Genomic DNA, 23258 nt, shown 5'->3' on the forward strand with positions numbered 1-23258 from the left:
CTGATCACACTGGTACAACAGATGAATATTCAACAACTGAGTCCACTGAAGCCTCTTCCACAACAGACCAAACTGGTCCAACAACTTCAGCTTCAATGTCAACAGATGAGTCAAGTAGTCCCATGGTAACTTCTAACCAACCTGGCACGACATATTCAACTGAATATACTGATACAACTTTCTCCACTGACGACACCACAACAACAGAAACAATGGCAACAACTGACTCCACTGAGGCCTCTTTATCAACAGATGAAAGCCAAACTCCTGCTGCAATCTTAACAACTGAAACAATTGATGGCACAGCCACAACTGATCATTCTGGTACAACTGAGGCTACAAGTGGGGCAACAGATAGCACATCATCAACTGATCACACTGGTACGACTGATGAATATTCAACAACTGAGTCCACTGACGCCTCTTCCACAACAGACCAAACTGGTCCAACAACTTCAGCTTCAATGTCAACAGATGAGTCAAGTAGTCCCATGGTAACTTCTAACCAACCTGGCACGACATATTCAACTGAATATACTGATACAACTTTCTCCACTGACGACACCACAACAACAGAAACAATGGCAACAACTGACTCCACTGAGGCCTCTTTATCAACAGATGAAAGCCAAACTTCTACTGCAATCTTAACAACTGAAACAACTGATGGCACAGCCACAACTGATCATTCTGGTACAACTGAGGCTACAAGTGGGGCAACAGATAGCACATTATCAACTGATCACACTGGTACGACTGATGAATATTCAACAACTGAGTCCACTGACGCCTCTTCCACAACAGACCAAAGTGGTCCAACAACTTCAGCTTCAATGTCAACAGATGAGTCAAGTAGTCCCATGGTAACTTCTAACCAACCTGGCACGACATATTCAACTGAATATACTGATACAACTTTCTCCACTGACGACACCACAACAACAGAAACAATGGCAACAACTGACTCCACTGAGGCCTCTTTATCAACAGATGAAAGCCAAACTTCTGCTGCAATCTTAACAACTGAAACAACTGATGGCACAGCCACAACTGATCATTCTGGTACAACTGAGGCTACAAGTGGGGCAACAGATAGCACATCATCAACTGATCACACTGGTACGACTGATGAATATTCAACAACTGAGTCCACTGACGCCTCTTCCACAACAGACCAAACTGGTCCAACAACTTCAGCTTCAATGTCAACAGATGAGTCAAGTAGTCCCATGGTAACTTCTAACCAACCTGGCACGACATATTCAACTGAATATACTGATACAACTTTCTCCACTGACGACACCACAACAACAGAAACAATGGCAACAACTGACTCCACTGAGGCCTCTTTATCAACAGATGAAAGCCAAACTTCTGCTGCAATCTTAACAACTGAAACAATTGATGGCACAGCCACAACTGATCATTCTGGTACAACTGAGGCTACAAGTGGGGCAACAGATAGCACATCATCAACTGATCACACTGGTACAACAGATGAATATTCAACAACTGAGTCCACTGAAGCCTCTTCCACAACAGACCAAACTGGTCCAACAACTTCAGCTTCAATTTCAACAGATGAGTCAAGTAGTCCCATGGTAACTTCTAACCAACCTGGCACGACATATTCAACTGAATATACTGATACAACTTTCTCCACTGACGACACCACAACAACAGAAACAATGGCAACAACTGACTCCACTGAGGCCTCTTTATCAACAGATGAAAGCCAAACTTCTGCTGCAATCTTAACAACTGAAACAATTGATGGCACAGCCACAACTGATCATTCTGGTACAACTGAGGCTACAAGTGGGGCAACAGATAGCACATCATCAACTGATCACACTGGTACGACAGATGAATATTCAACAACTGAGTCCACTGAAGCCTCTTCCACAACAGACCAAACTGGTCCAACAACTTCAGCTTCAATTTCAACAGATGAGTCAAGTAGTCCCATGGTAACTTCTAACCAACCTGGCACGACATATTCAACTGAATATACTGATACAACTTTCTCCACTGACGACACCACAACAACAGAAACAATGGCAACAACTGACTCCACTGAGGCCTCTTTATCAACAGATGAAAGCCAAACTTCTGCTGCAATCTTAACAACTGAAACAATTGATGGCACAGCCACAACTGATCATTCTGGTACAACTGAGGCTACAAGTGGGGCAACAGATAGCACATCATCAACTGATCACACTGGTACAACAGATGAATATTCAACAACTGAGTCCACTGAAGCCTCTTCCACAACAGACCAAACTGGTCCAACAACTTCAGCTTCAATGTCAACAGATGAGTCAAGTAGTCCCATGGTAACTTCTAACCAACCTGGCACGACATATTCAACTGAATATACTGATACAACTTTCTCCACTGACGACACCACAACAACAGAAACAATGGCAACAACTGACTCCACTGAGGCCTCTTTATCAACAGATGAAAGCCAAACCTCTGCTGCAATCTTAACAACTGAAACAATTGATGGCACAGCCACAACTGATCATTCTGGTACAACTGAGGCTACAAGTGGGGCAACAGATAGCACATCATCAACTGATCACACTGGTACAACAGATGAATATTCAACAACTGAGTCCACTGAAGCCTCTTCCACAACAGACCAAACTGGTCCAACAACTTCAGCTTCAATGTCAACAGATGAGTCAAGTAGTCCCATGGTAACCTCTAACCAACCTGGAACGACATATTCAACTGAATATACTGATACAACTTTCTCCACTGACGACACCACAACAACAGAAACAATGGCAACAACTGACTCCACTGAGGCCTCTTTATCAACAGATAAAAGCCACACTTCTGCTGCAATGTTAACAACTGAAACAACTGATGGCACTCATTCTGGTACAACTGAGGCTACAAGTGGGGCAACCGATAGCACATCATCAACTGATCACACTTCAGCTTCAATGTCAACAACACCACAAACACGCCCACCAACTGGACCCTCAACTTTATTACCAACCAAACCATCAACAACACCACCAACTGAACCACCAATCACCACCACCAACCAATTTATTGAAAATGTTGTTGATCCAGGTAAATCAGGTTACTCACAAACACAATCTTTTGAATTTGTAAAGTGTTATTTAAAGTCTTTAACTGACACCTTAACATTTTTCTTTTTAGAGAAAATCAACAGAACAGTACTGGTCAATGTGGTGATCAATGAGGAATACAATGAAAAATATGACAATAAATCATCACGTGAATACAAAGAATTTGTTGGAAACTTCACCAAACAGGTGAGATACATGGATACAGCATGCTTGTTTAAAGCAATATAACCCAATCAAAAATATTTTTTACATATAATGTTAAGACAGGAGAAAGCACTTTGTGGTCCAGTGCATTAGGCTCATAGTTGATAGTATATGCACAAGCAGTGTGGGTCAGTGTCAAATATTGTCCTAACTTAATACCCAAGCCAGAAAGTTGTCATGACAATGGACAACAGATGAAGAAATAACATGATGTCAGTGCACTCTAGATTAATCTTCTATAATATTCATCCTAGTAAGGGAATGCCAAGTTGAAATAAAAATATTCACTGGACTGTAGTTTGTACATTTGATGATCGTGAGTAATTAATTGATGTCAGAATGCCTTTGTAAGTGATTAGGTTATATGTGAAGTGCCGTGAGGAGTTTATCTTACTGTGCAACACCAAACATTTCAGGTTAGGACTAAAGATATTCACATCTTACCCAGCCCAAGAAGGGACATCACATTTATAAAGCAAATCACTTGTGCCTATTTGTCAACTTTGGTGCCTTTATCTATCTTACCTGTGCAATATGATTAATTATCTTGAAAAACAAAATTTCCTGTGCTGCACTCAAGACATTATGTATTTTATTTTGTCTTTTTTCAGATGAACAAATATTACGAGGATAATAAGATAGCAAACTTTCAAGAGGTGGTGGTAATTAGTGTCAGGTAATGTACTTGGAATGTTTGGAAACAAAAAAAATAATAATTGAATTAATCTCTATAGACACAAATGTAATTTGATTGTGTTTGCACATACTTTTAATGTAACAGTGCTGTAAATTACCAAGTTTTTTTTTCTTAAGATAGTTTCTCTCTTGTTCTTTTCTCTTAGCCGGGGAGAACCTTTGGTCAGATTCTCAAATAACACTGTGGAAGAGGTAAAGCGAGCCAAACACCTTTCCAGCAGTACACTGAATCAGAGATCAGAGATAAAAACTGGTCATTAATTGCTCTCTCTTTATTTCAGATAAAATTATGGGGTAAAGCCATGGCTATCTACAGTATCACACCAAGAGCAAAAGGGTAAGAAGAGAAGAAAAACACTTAAAAGATGCAACGCTAAAATAAAATAATTTAGAAGTCAGGATATAATGAATATCAGTTGTGTAAAGCTGCACTGGACAGCATAACTGTTTGAAAAATCAGATCCATAATAACCAGAGGGTAACTACCATCTCCCCCCTGACTTTAAGAAGACTGTTTGATCTGATGTGTAAAGGATAATTCCAGTTATTTGGCATAAGGCAAATTTTTCAGTTAGGCTGTTTCATCCTAGATTGCTGTACCTCCAAACATGAGAACAGCTGTCTGTTTTTCACTGATCTTTGGTGCCAGAGGTTATGTTACAATCTACTCTTCCCGATTGAAAGTGACATCAGCTGGCACAAAAGCCCATCCAATACTGTAGTAGAGGAGGAGTTCAGTGCATGCTTTTCACCAATAAATGTCAAACGTCTGGGTTGTTGAACCTTAATATTTTTGGCTTAAGTATGACTGAAGGTACAGGTGAAATACTGTATGTGCACCATCACATTAGGCGACAAAATCCAGTTCTACTATAATTTCCACATGACATTTTTGCTGCATACAGCAGTTAGAAATGTTAACAATACACTATAAACTATTACATTAAATGTGGCTCTAAGTAAGTGTATTGATTTAAAAGAACATGTTAACCCCTTTATTGGTTTACATCTCGTTTCAGTTTCAATTGGAAGTTTTGTGTGTTTAAATTGCATTGGAGAATAGTGCTTTTTGCACTCTCTAAGGTGCACAGCTCTGTAGTGAAGAAAGTTTTGAGAATTTTTTTTTTGTCTGAATCAATGGACACAAGAAGAATAAAACACACAAATGATATTGTGAAAAGACTCCAAAACAGAAGAAGCAATTAAATAATCTCACTAACCTTTTTATATTTTTCGAGCACCCCTTCACTATACTGACATGTTGTGTGAAATTCTGTCTGCCTCAGTGTAAATGTCACACATGACGTGGTTCTGAGGATTCCAAATAACGCTAGCCATAACCAGCTATATACGGAAGACTATGAAGCAGTTAAGGATGCACTTGATGCCCTTGTGAACTGCACAGGAGGTAAGACAGAAAATACATAATCATACTGTACAGTTGCAAAACATTTATTAAGATAAAAAACAATCTTGTTCGAGGATGCAATGCTCATACCAAATTGTCAGAGAGATAAAAGTTGTTTTAGATTAAGTTGTGGTGAAGTAAGTGTAAAAATGGTAATGGTTGCTATGCTAACATGCTCACAAAAAAAAGTTTCACATCAGCATGTGACCATGCTGATGTGAAACTTTTTTTTTTAACCATGGACATAATCTTAGTTTATGTTTCATGTTTCATGTTAGCATGCTAAAATTGGCTAATTAGGAGCAAACGCAAAGTACGGCTGAGGCTGATGGAAATGTCATTAGTTTTGCCGTTATTTAGTCATAAACCAAAGTGTTGAACAAATCAAAATTTTGACCTAATAAGAGATTAAAAGTTCACCAAAGATATGACAAATCATCCTGAGAAGGACATGAGTGTCAATAGTTGTCAAGACATTTCACTCAAAACCACAAATGTCTGGTCTGATTTTCATGGCATTTCATCCAGAATTTGATGAGATATTTCAATCTGGACCAAAACTGCCATCTCGAGAGCCATTCCACCAGTGTGGCCAAAAGGTCTCTGATTACCGACAAATGTTGTGTTTGAAGTTTTTTGTTACAACTTTGGCACTATGTGACCCATTTCCTAATTTTTCATTTTTACTTCTGATCAAAAATAGTTTATATGTTTATAATTGTTGTTTTTTTTTTGACTTTTCAGAATGTCCTGATTTCAACGTAACAGCTCAGCCTACAGTGAATAAAACATCGGCTGATTTTGGATGTCAGTATCACCACAATGTGTGTGTGTGTGTGTGTGTGTGTGTGTGTCTGTGTCTGTGTGTGTGTGTAAAGTATTTGATCAGTATTAAATTTAAATATTTCAATCGGGACCTTTGCTAAGCTTAAAAATATTAACAGTGAAATGGGACAAATTATAGGGATTTAGGAACACTATTTGACACTATAACAAAATCACAACATGTACCTTTCAAGTGTTCATTCTCGGAAGAATTCAATAACACTACCCTTTTTTGATACTCGTATGCCCACTGGCATTTTTATAGCAATAGCAATTAAGTGTTTTTGTATGTATACACAAATTTAAGAAGGCCTTCATTATAGTATGAAAGCCTATAAGACCTAAAGACTTATTGAGGTTTACCACTAAATGCAAATGCATATTTGGCAAAGCTGGACATAAGAGTAAACTTATTTAACTCTTCATGTCTTTGTTTCTCTGACTTCTCCTGACGTACACCAGCTGTCTGTGAAAAGTTTGTTGAAGATCCAGATGTTGCTCAATACTACGAATCTGTGGAACTTGATGGAAAGATAGTATGTGTGACTGCATGTAGAAGTCAACACTCACATTATAAAAGATGCTACAACAACGGAAAGTGCACAGTGTACAAGGACATTGGACCTCTTTGCAGGTAAGTTGACTCTGCTGTCAGTTGTCTCACAGTGCTTCTAGTGAATGCCTAAGATATACTTGCTTGTAATATTGCGTACATGTAGATAGGAAATTGTAATGTGAACAGGATTGTTCACATACAATAGTTGCTTCTTCTTGCTACTTTCTGTGTGAGTATTCATTTGTTTGATTTGATTTATTGATTGGGACAGTGTAGTTTTAAACATTAAAGATGCATTGCACCAGAGTTTGCTCAAAGCTAATTTGCATCCGTAGTCCCCCACAATCAAAACATACAACAGCACAACAACAAACAGTACAAAGCAAAAAACAAAAGAACAAAAACCAAACAAAAAAAACAAACAAAACAAACAAAAAACAAACAAAAAAATACACAGAACACACTATACAAAATACAAAGCTACACACAACAGCACATCACATACACCCACAATGTCAATTAGAAATTAATAATGTAAACTAGACTCAGTGGTCACACAGCTGATTCGTCTTTAGTTGATTTTTTAATTTGGCCTGCATTGATAGAACTACAGTTCTTCATATCATCAGGTAGGGCATTCCACTGAGTTGTGGCTTTCACAGAGAAAGCTGACTGCCCAAATGCAGTGCAACGAAATGGTATAGTACAATCTTGTATAGGGGATATTCTGGAGGATCTAATAGAATTTACTGAGCGAGTGTAGAAACAAATTTCAGAATAATCTAAAATTGTCAAAGCTCAGTAAATTGTATTTCTCCAGTACCCTACAGTGATGGAAATGCATTTGCTTTTTGTCCAGAGTTTTTAGAGTTTGTTTGTATAAGGACTCAAGAGGTTTTATGGCTGTTTCACCAGCCTGCCCCCAACATGTGATGCAATAAGACATATGGGAAATAGTCATAGCATGCATAAATATCTTGGCTGCGTCCAAAGAGAGACAGTCTCTAATATGGCTAAAATTTGCTAAGTTGTACTTTATGGTTTTAACTGTTTTTTAACATGTTTCTTAAAGTTCCAATAAGGATCCAGTGTCACACCAAGATATCTAAAATCAGTAACTATGTCATTTTTTTCACCTTTGATGAAAATATCAGCAGCAGGACTTTGTACCATAGTTTTTGAGAAAAACATGCCATTTGTCTTGTTTACATTTAGACTCAGACATGATTGATCAAGCCAATGTGTGATTTTTTCCAATACAATTGTTAGCTTAGCAGCAGCAGCTACACATGTGTGTACACAACGGTGTCATCTGCATACATTTGTAGTTCTAAATCATGACATTGTTTAGGGAGATCATTAATATATAGGCTAAATAATAGGGGACCTAACACTGACCCTTATGGAACACCCATTGTGCACTTCATGTTGCTGGACAGTGTGTCACCAACTTTAACACATTGTATCCTATTGGATAAATATGAAGACATCCATGCTAGTGCTCTAGATGAGAAGTTAAATTTAGAGAGTTTCGATATTAAAACATCATGATTGACTGTATTGAATGCTTTACGCAGATCTAAAAATACAGCACCAACTACTCCTCCTTTGTCAATTCTTGATTTAATTTGCTCTATTAAGTGCGAGGTAGCAGTTTCAGTAGAATGATTTGCTCTAAAGCCAAATTGCATACAATGTAGACCAAAATTGCTTGTATTAAGAAATGTTGAAATGTTGTCAGTTGTTGTTAATGACAACTTCCTCAGCAACCTTTGAGAGTATTGGCAGTATACTTATTGGTCTGTAGTTACTGGCTTCAAGGCGGTCTCCAGATTTAAAAATAGGCGTGACAATGGCTCATTTCCAGTCATCAGGAAAGGAGCTGTGTTTAAAAGACAAGTTAATTAAATGAGCAACTTAAGTAACCATTACCTTGATTAAAATGAATACTTCTCTAGATTTAAAACTTGTTGGAAACATTTGGGATAATGTAAGCACTCAGCTCAACAAAATATAGGTCTAGTTGTTTTTAGACAATGACAATGTTCCAGCCATCAGGAAATGAGCTGACAAAAAGACAAGTTAATTAAATGAGTAATTAGTAAAATATCTTTGTGGGATTTGACAAACATGGTGTCAAATTGGAAAGCATCTCTACTTTTGGACCTTTTTAAGGAGCTGATGATTTTGTTTACTTGTAACTCCTTAGTTTCTAGCAGCTCGAAAACCTGGCCTGTAGCATCTATAGGAACAATATCCAGTTTCCTTTTTGTAATTTTTTTTCCTAACTCATATACAGACTCAAGAAAAAAAATATTAAAGACAGAAGCAACAGTAAGATGATCCTCAATTAACTTTCCCTGTACTTTGAGTTTAAAATCTCCTAAAAATTTTAAGTCCTTCCTTGTGAGATTATCGATGTTTTTCCAAATCAATTTACTGTTGCCTTTTGCCTCATTCAAAATATTGAGATAAAAACAAGATTTAGCCTCTCTTAGCTCTTGGATAACTTTGTTCCTTAAACCTTTATAAATCAGCATGTCAGTGTCTCCTCTAATTTTAATTGCCTTCCTTAGTGCAGCTCTAGATTTCATTAGTTTCCACAAATTTTCATTAATCACGGTAAATTGTTTTTATTTTTAGATTTTATCTGTATCCTCACATTAAATTTTTCCCTCACAGAGTTGATTCTGTGAGTAAAAGTATTACACCCATAGTCCAGATCATCAGAGGACAGTATATGATCCCAGTTCAAGCTGTTAATTTCATTGATAAATCCTTCTTGCCTAGCCCTGGGTATGCATTGAAGGATCATTGTCTTAGCTGCCGTGGTCTAGTCAGTTTTCTCAGACATAGGGTTAGGTTATGATCTGATAAACCAGTGATTAAATTACAACGTTTAGTTATCCTTTCTGGTTTGTTAGTAAATATCAGATCAATTTGTGTACTGGAGCATTTTGCAATCCTAGTTGGGCCTTTTACTAGTTGTTCTAGTTGGAATTTCTCTGTGATCATTTTTACTTTTTTCCTCTTAGTTTTTTCCTCCCAATTCACATTAAAATCACCCATAAGTAATAATTCTTTGTTGAGATTACACTCTTTCAAGACTTCTGTGAGTTGATCATAAAAACTGTCATCTGCAGAAGGGGGCCTATAGATACCTATGATGTTAAAAGACATTTGCTGGGATAACATTATTTTTATCCCAACATATTCTAACGTGTTACCCGCATTATAAACCACACATTCACATTTGATGTTGTCTCTCACATAAAAAAGCACCCCTCCTCCTCTTCCACCAGGTCTGTCTCTTCTGAAACATTGGTATCCGTGCACCGTGAACACACTCGCAGGAGTTGTTTGTTTCAACCATGTTTCAGTCAAACAGAGAAAGTCCAGATTTGAGTCAGACACAAGATGAGTTAGCTGATTGCTCTTTGCAGGAATGCTTCTGATGTTAAAACGTCCACCAAATAGCCCCCTCGGTTTCAGCTTCGGGTCCCGTGAGACTTTTGCATGATTGCTCACTGGAGGGTTTCGACACACAGTGGTGTCAGCAGCCGGTTTTGTGAGAGAGACACTGGACCTATCAAGGTTTCCACTGCCCGGTAGCAAAAAGTTATTCATTTAGACATCATGCCTTGTGTTAACAAAGTTTAGTCTGTTAAGGGAGAAGCCCGGCTCAGAAATCATTGCTGCTCATTCATCACTGGTACCAGAGGAGTCCCAGACACACTCGGGCACAAATCAGCATCGAAGTTCTGCAGCACTCCAGGGGTCACTAGCCCAGGATTTAGCTGAACATCTCTGGAAAGCAGGATCAGCATGAAGAGGAGACCTGCTATTCTCAGAAATGGGGTGGCAGATGACCGGTCCACTGGATCAGTGATTCGTTCTGGTACCTGGGCTCGTCTGTGCCACAGGACAGAGGAATAGATTGCAAAATATCCCAGTAAGTTATGATGAAAACTCACTGTAGGGGCATCAACTGGCCATGAGCCAGCATTTGTCCCAAGCTCAAGCACTCGGTGTCCCAGTTGTTTTCCATCAATGTTGATTGCTCTGGCCAGACAGACACGCACAGGCAATACAGCAATGAGTACCAACAGTAGTCCAAAAAGCACTCCATGAAACACAGCCCAGGTGTTTTTGCTGATGAAACACTGCTTTGAACTTGACGCAGTTTTTGACAGGCATGCTCTGTGGTACAATAAACGGCCTCCAATGACAGCCCTATGTAGCAATCCCATCCAGGATCACAGTGGCAAGGGGGTAGAAGCTCCTCTTAAGCCCCTCAGCACCGGCCCGGTGCACCCAGAACCTCCTCTCGACCTCAGTGGGGCGAAAAGGCCACCATCCGGGTGATTAGGAACCTCAGAGGATCTGTGTGGCCAGGACCGTTTCCTTCGATGTTGAGATGGATGTACAGATGGTCTTACTTGATGTTTAATCTGATGTTTACATTTGAAAATCTGGACTGGCCTGGTAGCAGAGTCGGCAGGGGGGGGTGAGCTGACCATCTCCCCATCCTGATGAGTGACCACCAGTCACATGCCATCAATTCTTGAGTCAAAGGTGCATAAAGAGGCTCCAGCATACGTGGATTACATTACCAGCAAGGATCCTTTTAAGTTTTCTTCTTGTTTTTTAAAAAAAACAAAACTATTCTGTTAGCTTCTTTAGTGCTGTATCTCCTTTTGAATATTGGTAACAGCAGGTAGCAATTAGCAGTTGACAGCTAGCTAGTTGTTTTGATTTGAAAAATATATCCAAAGATGATGTTTTCTCTTCTATTCTTGCTGATCAATGCTATTACTTCTTCTATAGAGTCCTCTCTGAAGACTTTTTAGTGTTAATTTGCAAAATGTTCCACTTTTTTGGGTCCAAGTTTGAGATGTAATCAGGAGCTCACTCCCAGTGCAGCCACTCCTCTGGAATCATCAAAAAGTATATCCACTGGATGGCAGATTGAGGCCAAATCATCCCTGGCCAACACTGGAATATCGTCTTTGAGAACCTCTGATTTTACACAATGTAAACATAACTAAACACGTTCTTCCATTGTGGTTGTGGTTTGAGTTTTTTTTCTTATATACTGACCCCACTGTTCATGCGGTTAATTTCATCTTTACCCTAACCCAAACCGCTATATCTAACCCTTTCTGAATGTGTTATGTGTATAACCAATACCCTGAAGGAATGCAGGATAGGCGGGGTAGCTATGATGTGAATGTGTAAGGTAAAAAGCAAATGTATCAGTGCTCTAAGTAGTCAATCACACTGACAAGCACACAAAAAATACAGAGACTATAAAAACTTGTTTCCCTGTGATTTAATGTAAGACATGGGCTTCTGTCTTGTGAAACACGTTCCTGTTTTTGTGGCATTAAGTTTATCAAAATTGCTCGCTCAATACACTGCAACTAGACCATGAGATAGATTCAATTACATTCATTATTTTATTCTAGAGAAAAAGTCATTTACGCAAAAACAGGCACAGTAATAACACCAACAGAAACATTGTTTTAAAGCCAAAGCCACAATCTAATGCACCCTCACTGCTAAATAAAACAAACAAAACAAATCGAATGTAAAAAAGTGCACTGATCATCATGGCATCCATATAATAGATAATGAGGAAAAACGAGTTTCCAAACTGGCCCAGGGAAAAACAACAGAAGGACAAATGTAAGATCCTTGCGTGCAAAAAGTGTAAATCATTTATGAAATGAAAAATTTCCTATTGTGGGACAGTAACGATCTGAACTGAATTGAAACTTTATTCAGGACCCTCTTATATGGATTCCTGAGACTGACATATCAGATAGGGTTCAGTGTCATGGAAATTTAAAGAACTGCTAGTTTTTGCTACCTCACAGTCTCTATTGTATAACTTTGTTCCTCCTCCTGTTCAGGTGTCCTAACGTGGAATCGACATGGTACTTGAGTGATGACTGTAGCCTCCCCATACAGAGGACTGCTTTCTATGCTGGGTTAAGTGTGACTTTTGCTTGTCTGTTGGTGGTAGTGGGAGTCTTGACTGCCTTCTTACTGAGGAACAAACAAAGGCAAAAGAGGTAAGCTGTGCGCTGACATTAATCAGAAAATGAAGATGTGATAAAATGCTTCAGAACTTTTGTTTTAGTTCAGTTCAGTTTACTGTCATAAGCATTAAATATAATCAGCAGTGCCTCTCAATACAATAAAATGACAGTTCTGACCACACCCCTGGATAGCTGACCACCTAATGACAATGAAATATAAGTCATATTTGGAACCTATATTTAAAGTGACACCATAGTGCATTAAAGCCCCTAGGTGTGGAATTTAAACATTGCTGTCTTCAGCACCTCCATTGGTAAACTGCGATAGACCTCATCACCTCCACTTTCACACTCTTATAATCCACCTGGCAAAATAAAAAATACAAGAGATACTTTTCTGGCAATGAATGTTCGCACCAGATGTAAATTGTGAGGAGTATATCATCCAGTATGGATGATCCTAAGGATAATGAGCTGAATCTTATACGATGAGAATAATTAAGAAGACACTATAATAACTACACACAGGGGCTACAAAAAACAGTAACGCCAGCACTACTGTTATATTAACAGAAAAACAATAAAAATTAAAGCTGCAAGCGGCGTTGGTCGGGACCTCACACTCATCCATCAGGATCAGATCATTTTGCTTTTTAAAAATGAGGGATATTTCTTACAAGTATGGTGTGCTTTTATTTTGAAAGTTTGATTGAAATGTGTACTGTCCGGTGTGTAGAGACAATAAGTAATTGCAGCTGGACACAGAAAAATACTCATATATTTGAATGGAGAGTGTGAGTGAACCCACACCTTTTTGAACATTTACTGCTTCCACATAGTTTAAGATACAGACTTCATTTGAACTTTAAATGAGTCACAAGACTTTGACCTACAAATCTTGAATTTGCATGTGTTTTCTATCTTTTACTGTTTTTGAGATATAAGAGTGTGAATTTTAAAGTCTTTTCTTGCTCCTCCTGTGATTTTATAATGAGTGTGTATTGTGGAATGTTTCACAGTACTCAGGGAGTGACATCACCAGGAGCAGTTGGAGAGGAGGGTTTTAGAGTACACTTTTTGTGAAATCTCCTCATAAATCCCATTACTTTGGCCAAATCTTACATTAAAAATCATATTTTAGTAGGAAATTTCTTTGCGAATCCATTGATACATGTTTGAAAGTGGTCAGACTTATAGTTTAGACGTCAAAAGCATCTGTTTGACACAAAGTTCATGCCCATAGATTGCCTCTTCATTGATTTACATTGTAAGGGTGATGTGGCACTTCAACTTTCAGGGCTTAAAAAATCCAAACCGTTCGAGTTATTACAAAGTTTTTAACAACTTTTTTTCAGCACAGTGTCATAAGTCATGTATTAAAGTTTAAAGCCGATACCATTAACGTATCGGAGGAGATAGTGTTTGTTCGGGGTCCAAAATTGGGTCAAAGTCTTATTTTGAAATTGAGATTGCAGACTTCCTGTTGGATTTAGGTCTGGGGTGTCATAATTGAGTTTTGGTTTGATCTCTCTACGACATTCCTACGGGCCGTGGCAGCCAGATTAGTTACATAGGTGGCGCTAGAGAGCATATTTTGGCACTTTAGGAGATAATTTTTACATTTTATCAAATTGTTCACCAGAACTGATGTGTGTGCCAAATTTGGTGAGTTTTTGAGCATGTTTAGGGAGTCAAATTTAGGGTTTAAGTGGTGTAATAATAAAGAAAGAAAGAAACAAACAAACAAACGCATGAAAAACAATAGGGTCCTCGCCCTTAGGAGAGGTCTACCTGTTTTACAGTAGTCCTCTGCCTTTTGGGCTCGGTCCCTAATAAATAAAGGGCAACACACCCCAGCGGAGTATGACACACGTCAAATCCCCTGCACCCATTGTTGTCATCTTTTCTTTTGCATCTTGACGTGTCAGAATATGCCACTGTTCTATTTCCTAGCATTGACATGCATCAACTCTCCCGAAAAACAGCAGTTTTATCCTATTTTCTCTCCAGATTGGCACATCTCAGCTTCTGTATTCTGACTATTTCTCTCTGTGTAGTGTGTCCAGTGGGTGCTATGGGTCAAATGACATAATGCTATGTGACATAGCCAGTGTGTGTATCACTTTAGAATATGGTGACTTCCAACAACACATTACAACTTATTTAAAAAATCGAAGTGATGTGTTGCTTAAAGCAGTTCAAATATCTCTACCAGTAACATACAGCAATATGACACCATCATTTTAGCTCGGCCAGTTTCCCTAGGAATTATAGCCATATTTAATGATTCTGCAACATGATTTACATTAAATGTCAACATTCAGTGCATATGGAGGAAGTTATGTAGTGATGTGAAAAGCTAGGTGTGGTAGTTGGGGTGGTGAATGAGTGTGGCTTTAATCCTAGAGACCAGAGCTCACAATTAAATATTTTTCATCATACCATGAGTCAAACAGGGTTTTACAATGTTTGGAGCGGGAACTGCATTTAATTTTGCCTTTGGAGACATAGCATTTTTTCCACACATTTTCTGTAATGAAAGCTGATATGATAAAACCTGCTCTGCTGTGTCTGCAGGAAAAGGGACATTAAAGTGCAGCTGGTGAACCAGTGGTTGACTGAGGACTTTGAGTGGTCCAGATCAAACAGTGACATTCACAATGCTGGTAATGTATAGTATTAATTACACACACACACACAAACACACCAGTATTTCTTTCCTGAAGCCTACAGTCTGTTTTGGGTATGCAACTCGTGCTGTGCACATTCTGATATAATTACAGCACCCAATACTATAGGATTTATATAGTTTATACTGTAAAGCAAACTCAGAAATACAAGCCCTGAGCGTCAGTCTGATTGGTTGCTTGCTGGCTGAAGACATGGTTAATGATCTACAGTGAACTAAAGTTCATTGGGAAAGTTGCCATCCTCTGAAGGAAATGATGACATGCTGGTGTAAAGGTCTTCCTTTACAAGTGCAAAGAGTTGGAAATAAAGTAGAGATGGTGTGTACACTATCCGAAAGACTTTCAGCAGATCTTTATGAATGCAGTAGTGGGAGGACATACCAGACACATTTCATCCATGGGCACAGTATGACATCATCAAAGCTACATTCATTCGTTTTTTGGTCATTCAGGGAACAAGCTGTGGTCACAACATTGACATGTTATTGCCTTATAAAGTTGTTTTATTAATTGTGTTAGCAAATGGTTGCCTATTTACACATCCTACACCTGACACTCCTTTAGCTCTGGTTTGGTCTCCACCAACTCCTGTGAAAAATACCCGACTCTTTAGCTATGTTCACCAGCTAGTAACTAACTGTGTCTTTCTTACTGTGTCTTCTCACTGGGTAGCTTACAGTGTCTTTACCAGAGCTTTTTACTGAAAACAGCTGCATGCTAAACAAAAAAGGGCCTAAAGAAGCTAAAAAGCTCTATAAAGCTGAGGGCAACTGCAGTTTTGCCTCTCTCTCTCTCTGTTTGTGATCACTGGAGACATCTTTTACATCATAAAAAATGTGAATTAGTGCTGATTTAAGGCCTCACAATGCACCCAAGGATAAGGTTTAAATTTATGGACATGACTCAAATCAACCCAACTCATGCCCACAAAATCTGCCCAAAACTTGGATGTCATGATCGATGACCAACTAACCTTTAAGGTTCATGTGGCCTCAATTGCTCGGTTGTGTTGATTTGCCCTGTAAAACATCAGGAATTAGACCCAACTTGTCTGAGCATGCAGCACAACTCCTGGTACAGGCTCTCATTAAATATCACGCATTCCTTACTAGCAGGCCTCCCCACATGTACATTCAAACCTTTGCAGATGATCCAGAACGTGGCGGCACGTCTGGTCTTCAACCAGCCCAAAACAGCACATCACCTCGCTGCATGTCACCTCGCTTCATATCCCTTCACTGGCTCCCAGTTGCTGCCCACATCAAATTCAAAAACCTGACAATTGCTAACAAAATAGCAACTAAAACATCTCCCGCCTACCTGAACTCCCTCAATCAGGTCGACACTCCCTCCCACTCACTACACTCTGTCAATGAAAAGCACCTGGTACCACCACCACAACAGGGCCCTAAGTCGCTAGCCAGACTCTTTTCTTCTTTAGTGTCCTGGTGGTGGAACGAGTTACCAAACTCTGTTCAATTGAGTCCTTCTCAATCTTTAAGCAAAGATTAAAGACTCAGCTCTTTCACGAACAACTCTGCATTTAAAGGACTGAAGGAAGAGAGAAAAAAATCTGCTTCTATGCATTCTATGCACTCTATACATTGCCTCTGTGCACTGCCTGTTGGCACCTCCATCCTATCGGATTCAAACTTAGCTTTATGGCACTTATTCTTGTTGTTCTTTCCTGACTGGATCCCTGCTTGTATTGTATCAGTGGACAGTAACATCAAGTTCACACGAGAGGATTTCAGGAACAACAGCTTGGCCTTTTTTGACTATGCTGTACACATAGAAGAGGACGGGAGCCTCCACACTGGAGTATACAGGAAACTCACACACACAGACCAATACTTACTCTTTGACTCTCACCACCCACTGGAGCATAAGCTAGGAGTTATCAGAACCGTGCGCCACTGAGCTGATAATGTACCAACAAGTGCCCAGGCCCAAGAGAGGGAGCACAAATACCTGAAGGATGCGCTTAAAGCTTGTGGATACCCTAACTGGACCTTTGTGAAAACAGCCACAAGATGCAGGAAGAATGCTGATACTGTGGGTGGTGAAGAAAAGAAGAATAAACACAACAACATCATCATTCCATACATGTCTGGAGTATCTGTGAAACGCAGGAGGATTTTCAACAAACATTGCATCCCTGTGTTTTTTCAAACCCAGCAACACACTAAGACAAAAACTGGTCCACCCGAACGACCAAACACCCAAACACAAGAAAAGCAATCTAGTATATGCAGTCCAATGCAGTGAGGAATGCACAGGCTTGTATATCAGGGAAACTTAACAATCATTAAACAAACTCATGGTTCAACACAGGAGGGCCAACTCCTCACATCAAGACCCAGCAGTTTACCCACACCTGAAAGATAAAGGATACTCTTTCGATGACAACAATGTACATATTATGGATAGGGAGGACAGACAGTTTGAAAGAGGAGTGAAAGAGGCGATCTATTTCAGAGTAGAGAATCTATCCCTCAACTGAGGGGGAGACACCACTTATCCCCCACCTACAATGCTGTCCTTTCAACCCTTCCCAAGAGACGAAGGCCCTGTTTACACCTGGCATTAACATGTGTCTCCATATGCATCTTGGGTGACCACTTGTGATTGAGACGCTGTGCACATTTATGCACAGGAGCGTAACTTCATTGATTATTTAAATCTCAGACACGCTGACAGGACATATAATGTTTATTAATGTTCTGTGTTCTTCTACACATCCAAATGGTCAGCTGTTACACACACAGTCCAGGTTCATACAGTGAAACTGTTTGGAGTAAAGCAGCCATCCTCCTAATAAATCCTGAGCTCATTATGTTGAGAAGGGCAGCAAAACTAAAAACTGTAGTTAACTTGACAGGACAGAGGAAACTATCCAGGGGAAACAGAATTAAACATTTAGCTTCTGAAATATTTTTTAGAAACACGAACGAAAACCAAGTTATTTTCTTGTTTTGGTTTAATTTCTATTCCAATTGTTGATTTGAAGATGAAAACGGGTTAGAGAAACGGGAAAAGAATGTGACCACATGCAGCCCAGACCACCTCCAAATGTGGTCTGAGTGATCGGATCTCAGTGTGTCCTCAATGCGTCTTGGGTGCATTCACACCTGCACTTAGAGCTGTCCACTTGTGATCGGTTCACCCGAGATGCATGTTAATGCCAGGTGTAAACAGGACCCTATCTACCACTCACATTTGGCCTCATGTGACAACTTGGATTGTCATTTACACTTGGCCTAAGGTGACTCCAACGACTCTTAACGACTGTCATTACAACAGCCAGGAGCACAAATGAACCAAGCAGTATCAATGATACAATCTTGATAATGACCCCACAGAAGTTAAATACCTGAGACTCCCCGTCAGTCAGTTAGAACAGAAGAAGCCCCTTGGATGAGAGGTGAACTGTCCTCAAGTATCTACAACTAAGTCCAGTTGCCCTAGAATCGACCATCCTTGGATAACCATGACCTGGATGACTGAGAATCCTAACAGACAACAGACAGAAAATCATGGTTTCACTTGATGGTCCCATTAAATAAAAGAAAATTAGTATATGTACAGTATGTGCAAGAAAAATGAAATTTAAGGACTTCCTTAAATCTGATTTATTATTCAATGTGCACAACCTGTTTTCATTTAGAGTCAAATTTGGTAGGAAAGACCTCTCTTTGAAGGAGCATTCAAAGAATCTGAGGAGCGATGATGATTATGCTGAAACAAAAGCCTGTTAAAAAACATATACATAAACATTAAATCTCACAGACAGGAGGATGTGATAGCTGATGGAGCTGCAGCAGCAAACAGTATTAGAACGAGGTTAATGGCAGAATGATATTGTGAGGTCTCAGGTTATAATGGCAGTGTTGCACATCTGCATGAATATGACTTAACGTCACTAGACAGCTGGTAGCTAAATGGCTGATGAATAAGCCAGTTATTGTGAAGCAGCTGATGTCAATCAGCTAATGCAAGTGCAACTTGACTACTGCTTCCAAAAATGAAAATTTAAAACTGAATTGTTTTTCTTTTGGTCCCATGTAGACCAAAACAATGAGCTAATATAGGCTTAAATACAGGCTAAGTACTATATAGCTGATAGGAGCTACAGAGTTGATGATAAACCATCACTATGAACTCATCCATTTTACACTACACATGATCTATTAATTGATTGTTAATATAAAACTATTAAATAGTACAGCTTTAAGCTTTAAGAACCACTTAAGAACCACTTCTTAATTTGTTGTATACATCTGTGTGATGGCCACTCTACCCCGTTGAGGCAAACATTTGTGATTTATGATATTGGCTATATAACTAAAATTGACCTCTCCAGGCATGAAATTACATTTTTTCTGTATGTGAATCTCCAATAACCCTTTACTGTTCTGCTATTCATAGGAGATTACAACAACCCCTCTTATGCAAATGACGAATCAGCCATCCACAGAGAGGACTCGAGTGTTTACAGACAACCTGTTCTCTACGAGCTGAATCGACCATCTTCGGATACTGACGACAGACAATCAAACCCATCAGCGATTATAAATGGACTGGAGACTGAGTATTCACTGTCAGATCCACCATACAGACATAATACTCTAACTACGACTCTTTCTTTTTCTAATGCTGGACACCAACAGCCTGCTAGCCCGGCCCTTCACCACAGAGGCCTCTCCTCCAACCAGCCGGTCAGTGCATATCCACAGAAACACACAAGCTTGGTGTTGTTATCCTATCATTAATAAATTTGGTATCAAAATTTCATCGGAACAAAGAAAGCGTAATGAATGGTGTTTCATTAATTAGTTTAACCATTTATCATATTTTTTTCTTTCTTTGATTCATTTATTAATTCTCACTTCATTTCTGTCTGTCATATTTTGGGCACAGATGAGGATCGGCAGGCCTCAGAGAAGGACATCCTGGGACGCTTGAGCAGTAGAACGAAAACTGAGTCTTGACTCTGCATCATTTGGACAAAGTCTTCTGTCAAACTGTCGACTCTGTCTCCACTTGTTCTTGTATCTCTTTGCTGCTTTATCAGTGTATTTATAACTGCTGTTTTTAGGTGTTTACATCACTGTTTAACTGATTGATTTATTTTCATGTCGGCAAGATGAAGTGGAAATAATCGCCATGCAAAGTTTGTGATTCTAGTGATAATAGATGATACATTTTGTTTATATATGTAGAGATTTTTTCTCAAAAATTTGGAATGGTAGAAAACTCTAAATGTGATCATAAAAGACATCTACAATTTCCTCTTAGTGACAATCAAAAACAAGTTATTTTTAATGCAAATACATATAATGATTGATGATTACAAATGCATGATAATGCTGTAACAGACAGACAGCGTTAACAGGAACATTATTATTGTGTATAGTGACATAGGTTTCTCAGAACTACAGAGGTCAAAACATATAGTAGTAAACTCCAGTATGACAAAAGTATGAAATTCTGACAAAAACATGAATGAACAACATCAATGAAAAATAACATTCTGAATAGTATTTCTAAATACATACTTAAAGCTTCATTAATCAGTTTTTATATTTTTATATTTAGTCAGCATTCATTTGGAGTTGTGGAGCTGAGGGGAACTGCAGAGTTGGTAATAATTCTCTGGGGGTTCAACACTATGAGTGACCCCTGTCACTTGACCGTCATTTGATCCATTGTTCATATAAAAACATTGATTAGTGCAGCTTTAAGATTATCCTAATTAAATGAAAGGCCATATCTTGTCAAGTTTAAATTCCCATTAGATAATTCAAGTTCATAATTCCAATTCTGGTCCCTGGACAAGTTGAGGCTCTCCACAGAAGGGCCTTTAAAGGATGTGTCTAAAATTGTTTCCTAGCCACATTAATGTCATTATTGTCAGTGGTTGTTAAATTGCACACATTAGTGCCTGGTCATACCAGAATGAGGAACAGACCTTCATTTGATGAACTGATTTTGGGCCAAGATTGAACTGTTTTAAAGAGTAACTTCACCCAGTCAAATAATCCAGCTTGCGCTGCCGACTAGTGGTGACAACATGCTTTTTCAATGCACTGAACAGCAGTAGGGTACCTCTGCACTATAGTACCATTCTTTATCACAGCTGGGTCACAGGGATAACAGATCACACCAAGCACATCCAGCTGTGATGTTGAATGTGATCAGAAGTGCAACAGACGTATACCTTTCAACCCACAGAGGTCAGTGCCGCTATGTTTTTCCTCCTCCTAAAATCTAGTGTGGAGTTCCTCTTTAAATGCTGATGTGACTGGGCAGTTATTCATTTTATTAGCTGCTGCTGAAGAGGAAGTGTTGTGGCAACATTTCCAGTCACAGTGAGCAAAAAAAAACTCACAGCTTTTAATAGTGCATTCAGGAAACCTGTCCAGAACCGTACCCTGCCTCACAACCAATGCAGACCCTGAACATGATATAGGTATGCATATTGGAGATGGATGATTTTGGCACTGGGACACCTTAGAAAATGGCTGTCTCCCTGGAATACTTACTACCTACTGAACTAAGGATTACTTTTATTTAAGATATGATTTTGCACTATTACAGTTATGCTAGATGCACTTTATGTAAATAAAAAAGTTCCTGAACTGAAATGTTTGTATCTTTCCATCACAAGTATTCATATTAATCAATAAAATCATAATCAAGTTATAAAATATGGTGGTTTACATAGAGCTATGCTACCACATTCTCACTGCTTGCAGTCTTTGTGCTAACATGTTCATGTATGCATGCACCTCTACTGCAAGTTTAAATGATCATGCTGACCATCCCTTAAAAATCTGTTTAATTAGTTAAGTGTAATGTTAGTAGACTATCTACTAGTTAAATATTCTTTTACAGTTTATTATAGTGTACATGCTACTTACTTTTAATCTACTGGATATGTACTACTGAAAACTATAGCATGTAAATGGACTTTTAATAGAGTCAAATTTTAAGATAAAATACATTTACTTTGAGTTTTAATGTACTACTTAAAATACAACATTAATGTTCAAAAATGAAGAAAGAGCTTGCTGCACAAAAAAACAACTGAGATCTTGACAACTAAAAGTTTGCTATTAATTTAAACATTTTTTACATGTGATCACAAGCTCCACATACACGATTGTACAGTGAAACAGAATTAGATGAGAGAAACATTACAATAAATCACATTTTCATCCAAAAATCCACCAAATCCAAATCCAAAGTAGAGGAAAGACAAGAAGATTTGATAAAGCAAGAAAGGCACCAAATAGAAAAAAATACTCTAATATATACTACTACTAATATATTAATAATCTGAGACAGAATTTAAAGTCCAGAGGGAAGTTGAAGCCTAAAAGTGATGAGGCCTACATGGTGCACATCTGAACACACAATTATCAAATATGTATAGCTAAATTGTGCCTAAATAATTCAGTAAACCCAAATTTAATTTCAATATGAGCAGGCCCATATGTAATAGCATAAAGTATAGTACAGTAAGTGAAAGGCCATGCCTATCTGCTGTGAGAGGACCTTTTTTCCAAATGTTCTAAAACTAATAACAGTGTTTTTACACATTTCAATCAGTCTTTCTTCACTAATAATTCATGCAATATGTATACATTGCTATTAATGAAATTATGCTGCACACGTTTTAGATTTTTGAATGTGATTTTTAAATCACTAACAAACACT

General features: G+C 38.6%; 1 protein-coding gene across 1 annotated transcript; it reads left to right on the forward strand.

The window, feature by feature from the left end:
• The first annotated feature begins 2508 nt into the window (after window positions 1-2508).
• LOC137174749 (mucin-17-like) lies at window positions 2509-20827 on the forward strand. The gene is made up of 12 exons (XM_067580209.1): window positions 2509-3093; window positions 3184-3299; window positions 3929-3993; window positions 4160-4205; window positions 4295-4350; window positions 5300-5421; window positions 6166-6228; window positions 6709-6880; window positions 12718-12879; window positions 15424-15512; window positions 19965-20254; window positions 20457-20827. The coding sequence occupies exons 1-12, from the start codon at window positions 2679-2681 to the stop codon at window positions 20499-20501; spliced, it is 1641 nt and encodes a 546-aa protein (XP_067436310.1). The 5' UTR covers window positions 2509-2678; the 3' UTR covers window positions 20502-20827.
• Window positions 20828-23258: the final 2431 nt, after the last annotated feature.

The sequence above is a fragment of the Thunnus thynnus genome, chromosome 22 (genome assembly GCF_963924715.1).
Source record: "Thunnus thynnus chromosome 22, fThuThy2.1, whole genome shotgun sequence".
NCBI classification, from domain to species: Eukaryota; Metazoa; Chordata; class Actinopteri; order Scombriformes; family Scombridae; genus Thunnus; species Thunnus thynnus.

Bases quoted from the DNA above. Each gene is read 5' to 3' on its own strand.
- LOC137174749 (XM_067580209.1), top strand. From the start codon at position 2,679: ATGTCAACAGATGAGTCAAGTAGTCCCATGGTAACCTCTAACCAACCT. The intron at 3,300-3,928 runs GTGAGATACATG...GTCTTTTTTCAG, and splicing joins TTGGAAACTTCACCAAACAG to ATGAACAAATATTACGAGGA. The intron at 12,880-15,423 runs GTAAGCTGTGCG...CTGTGTCTGCAG, and splicing joins AACAAACAAAGGCAAAAGAG to GAAAAGGGACATTAAAGTGC.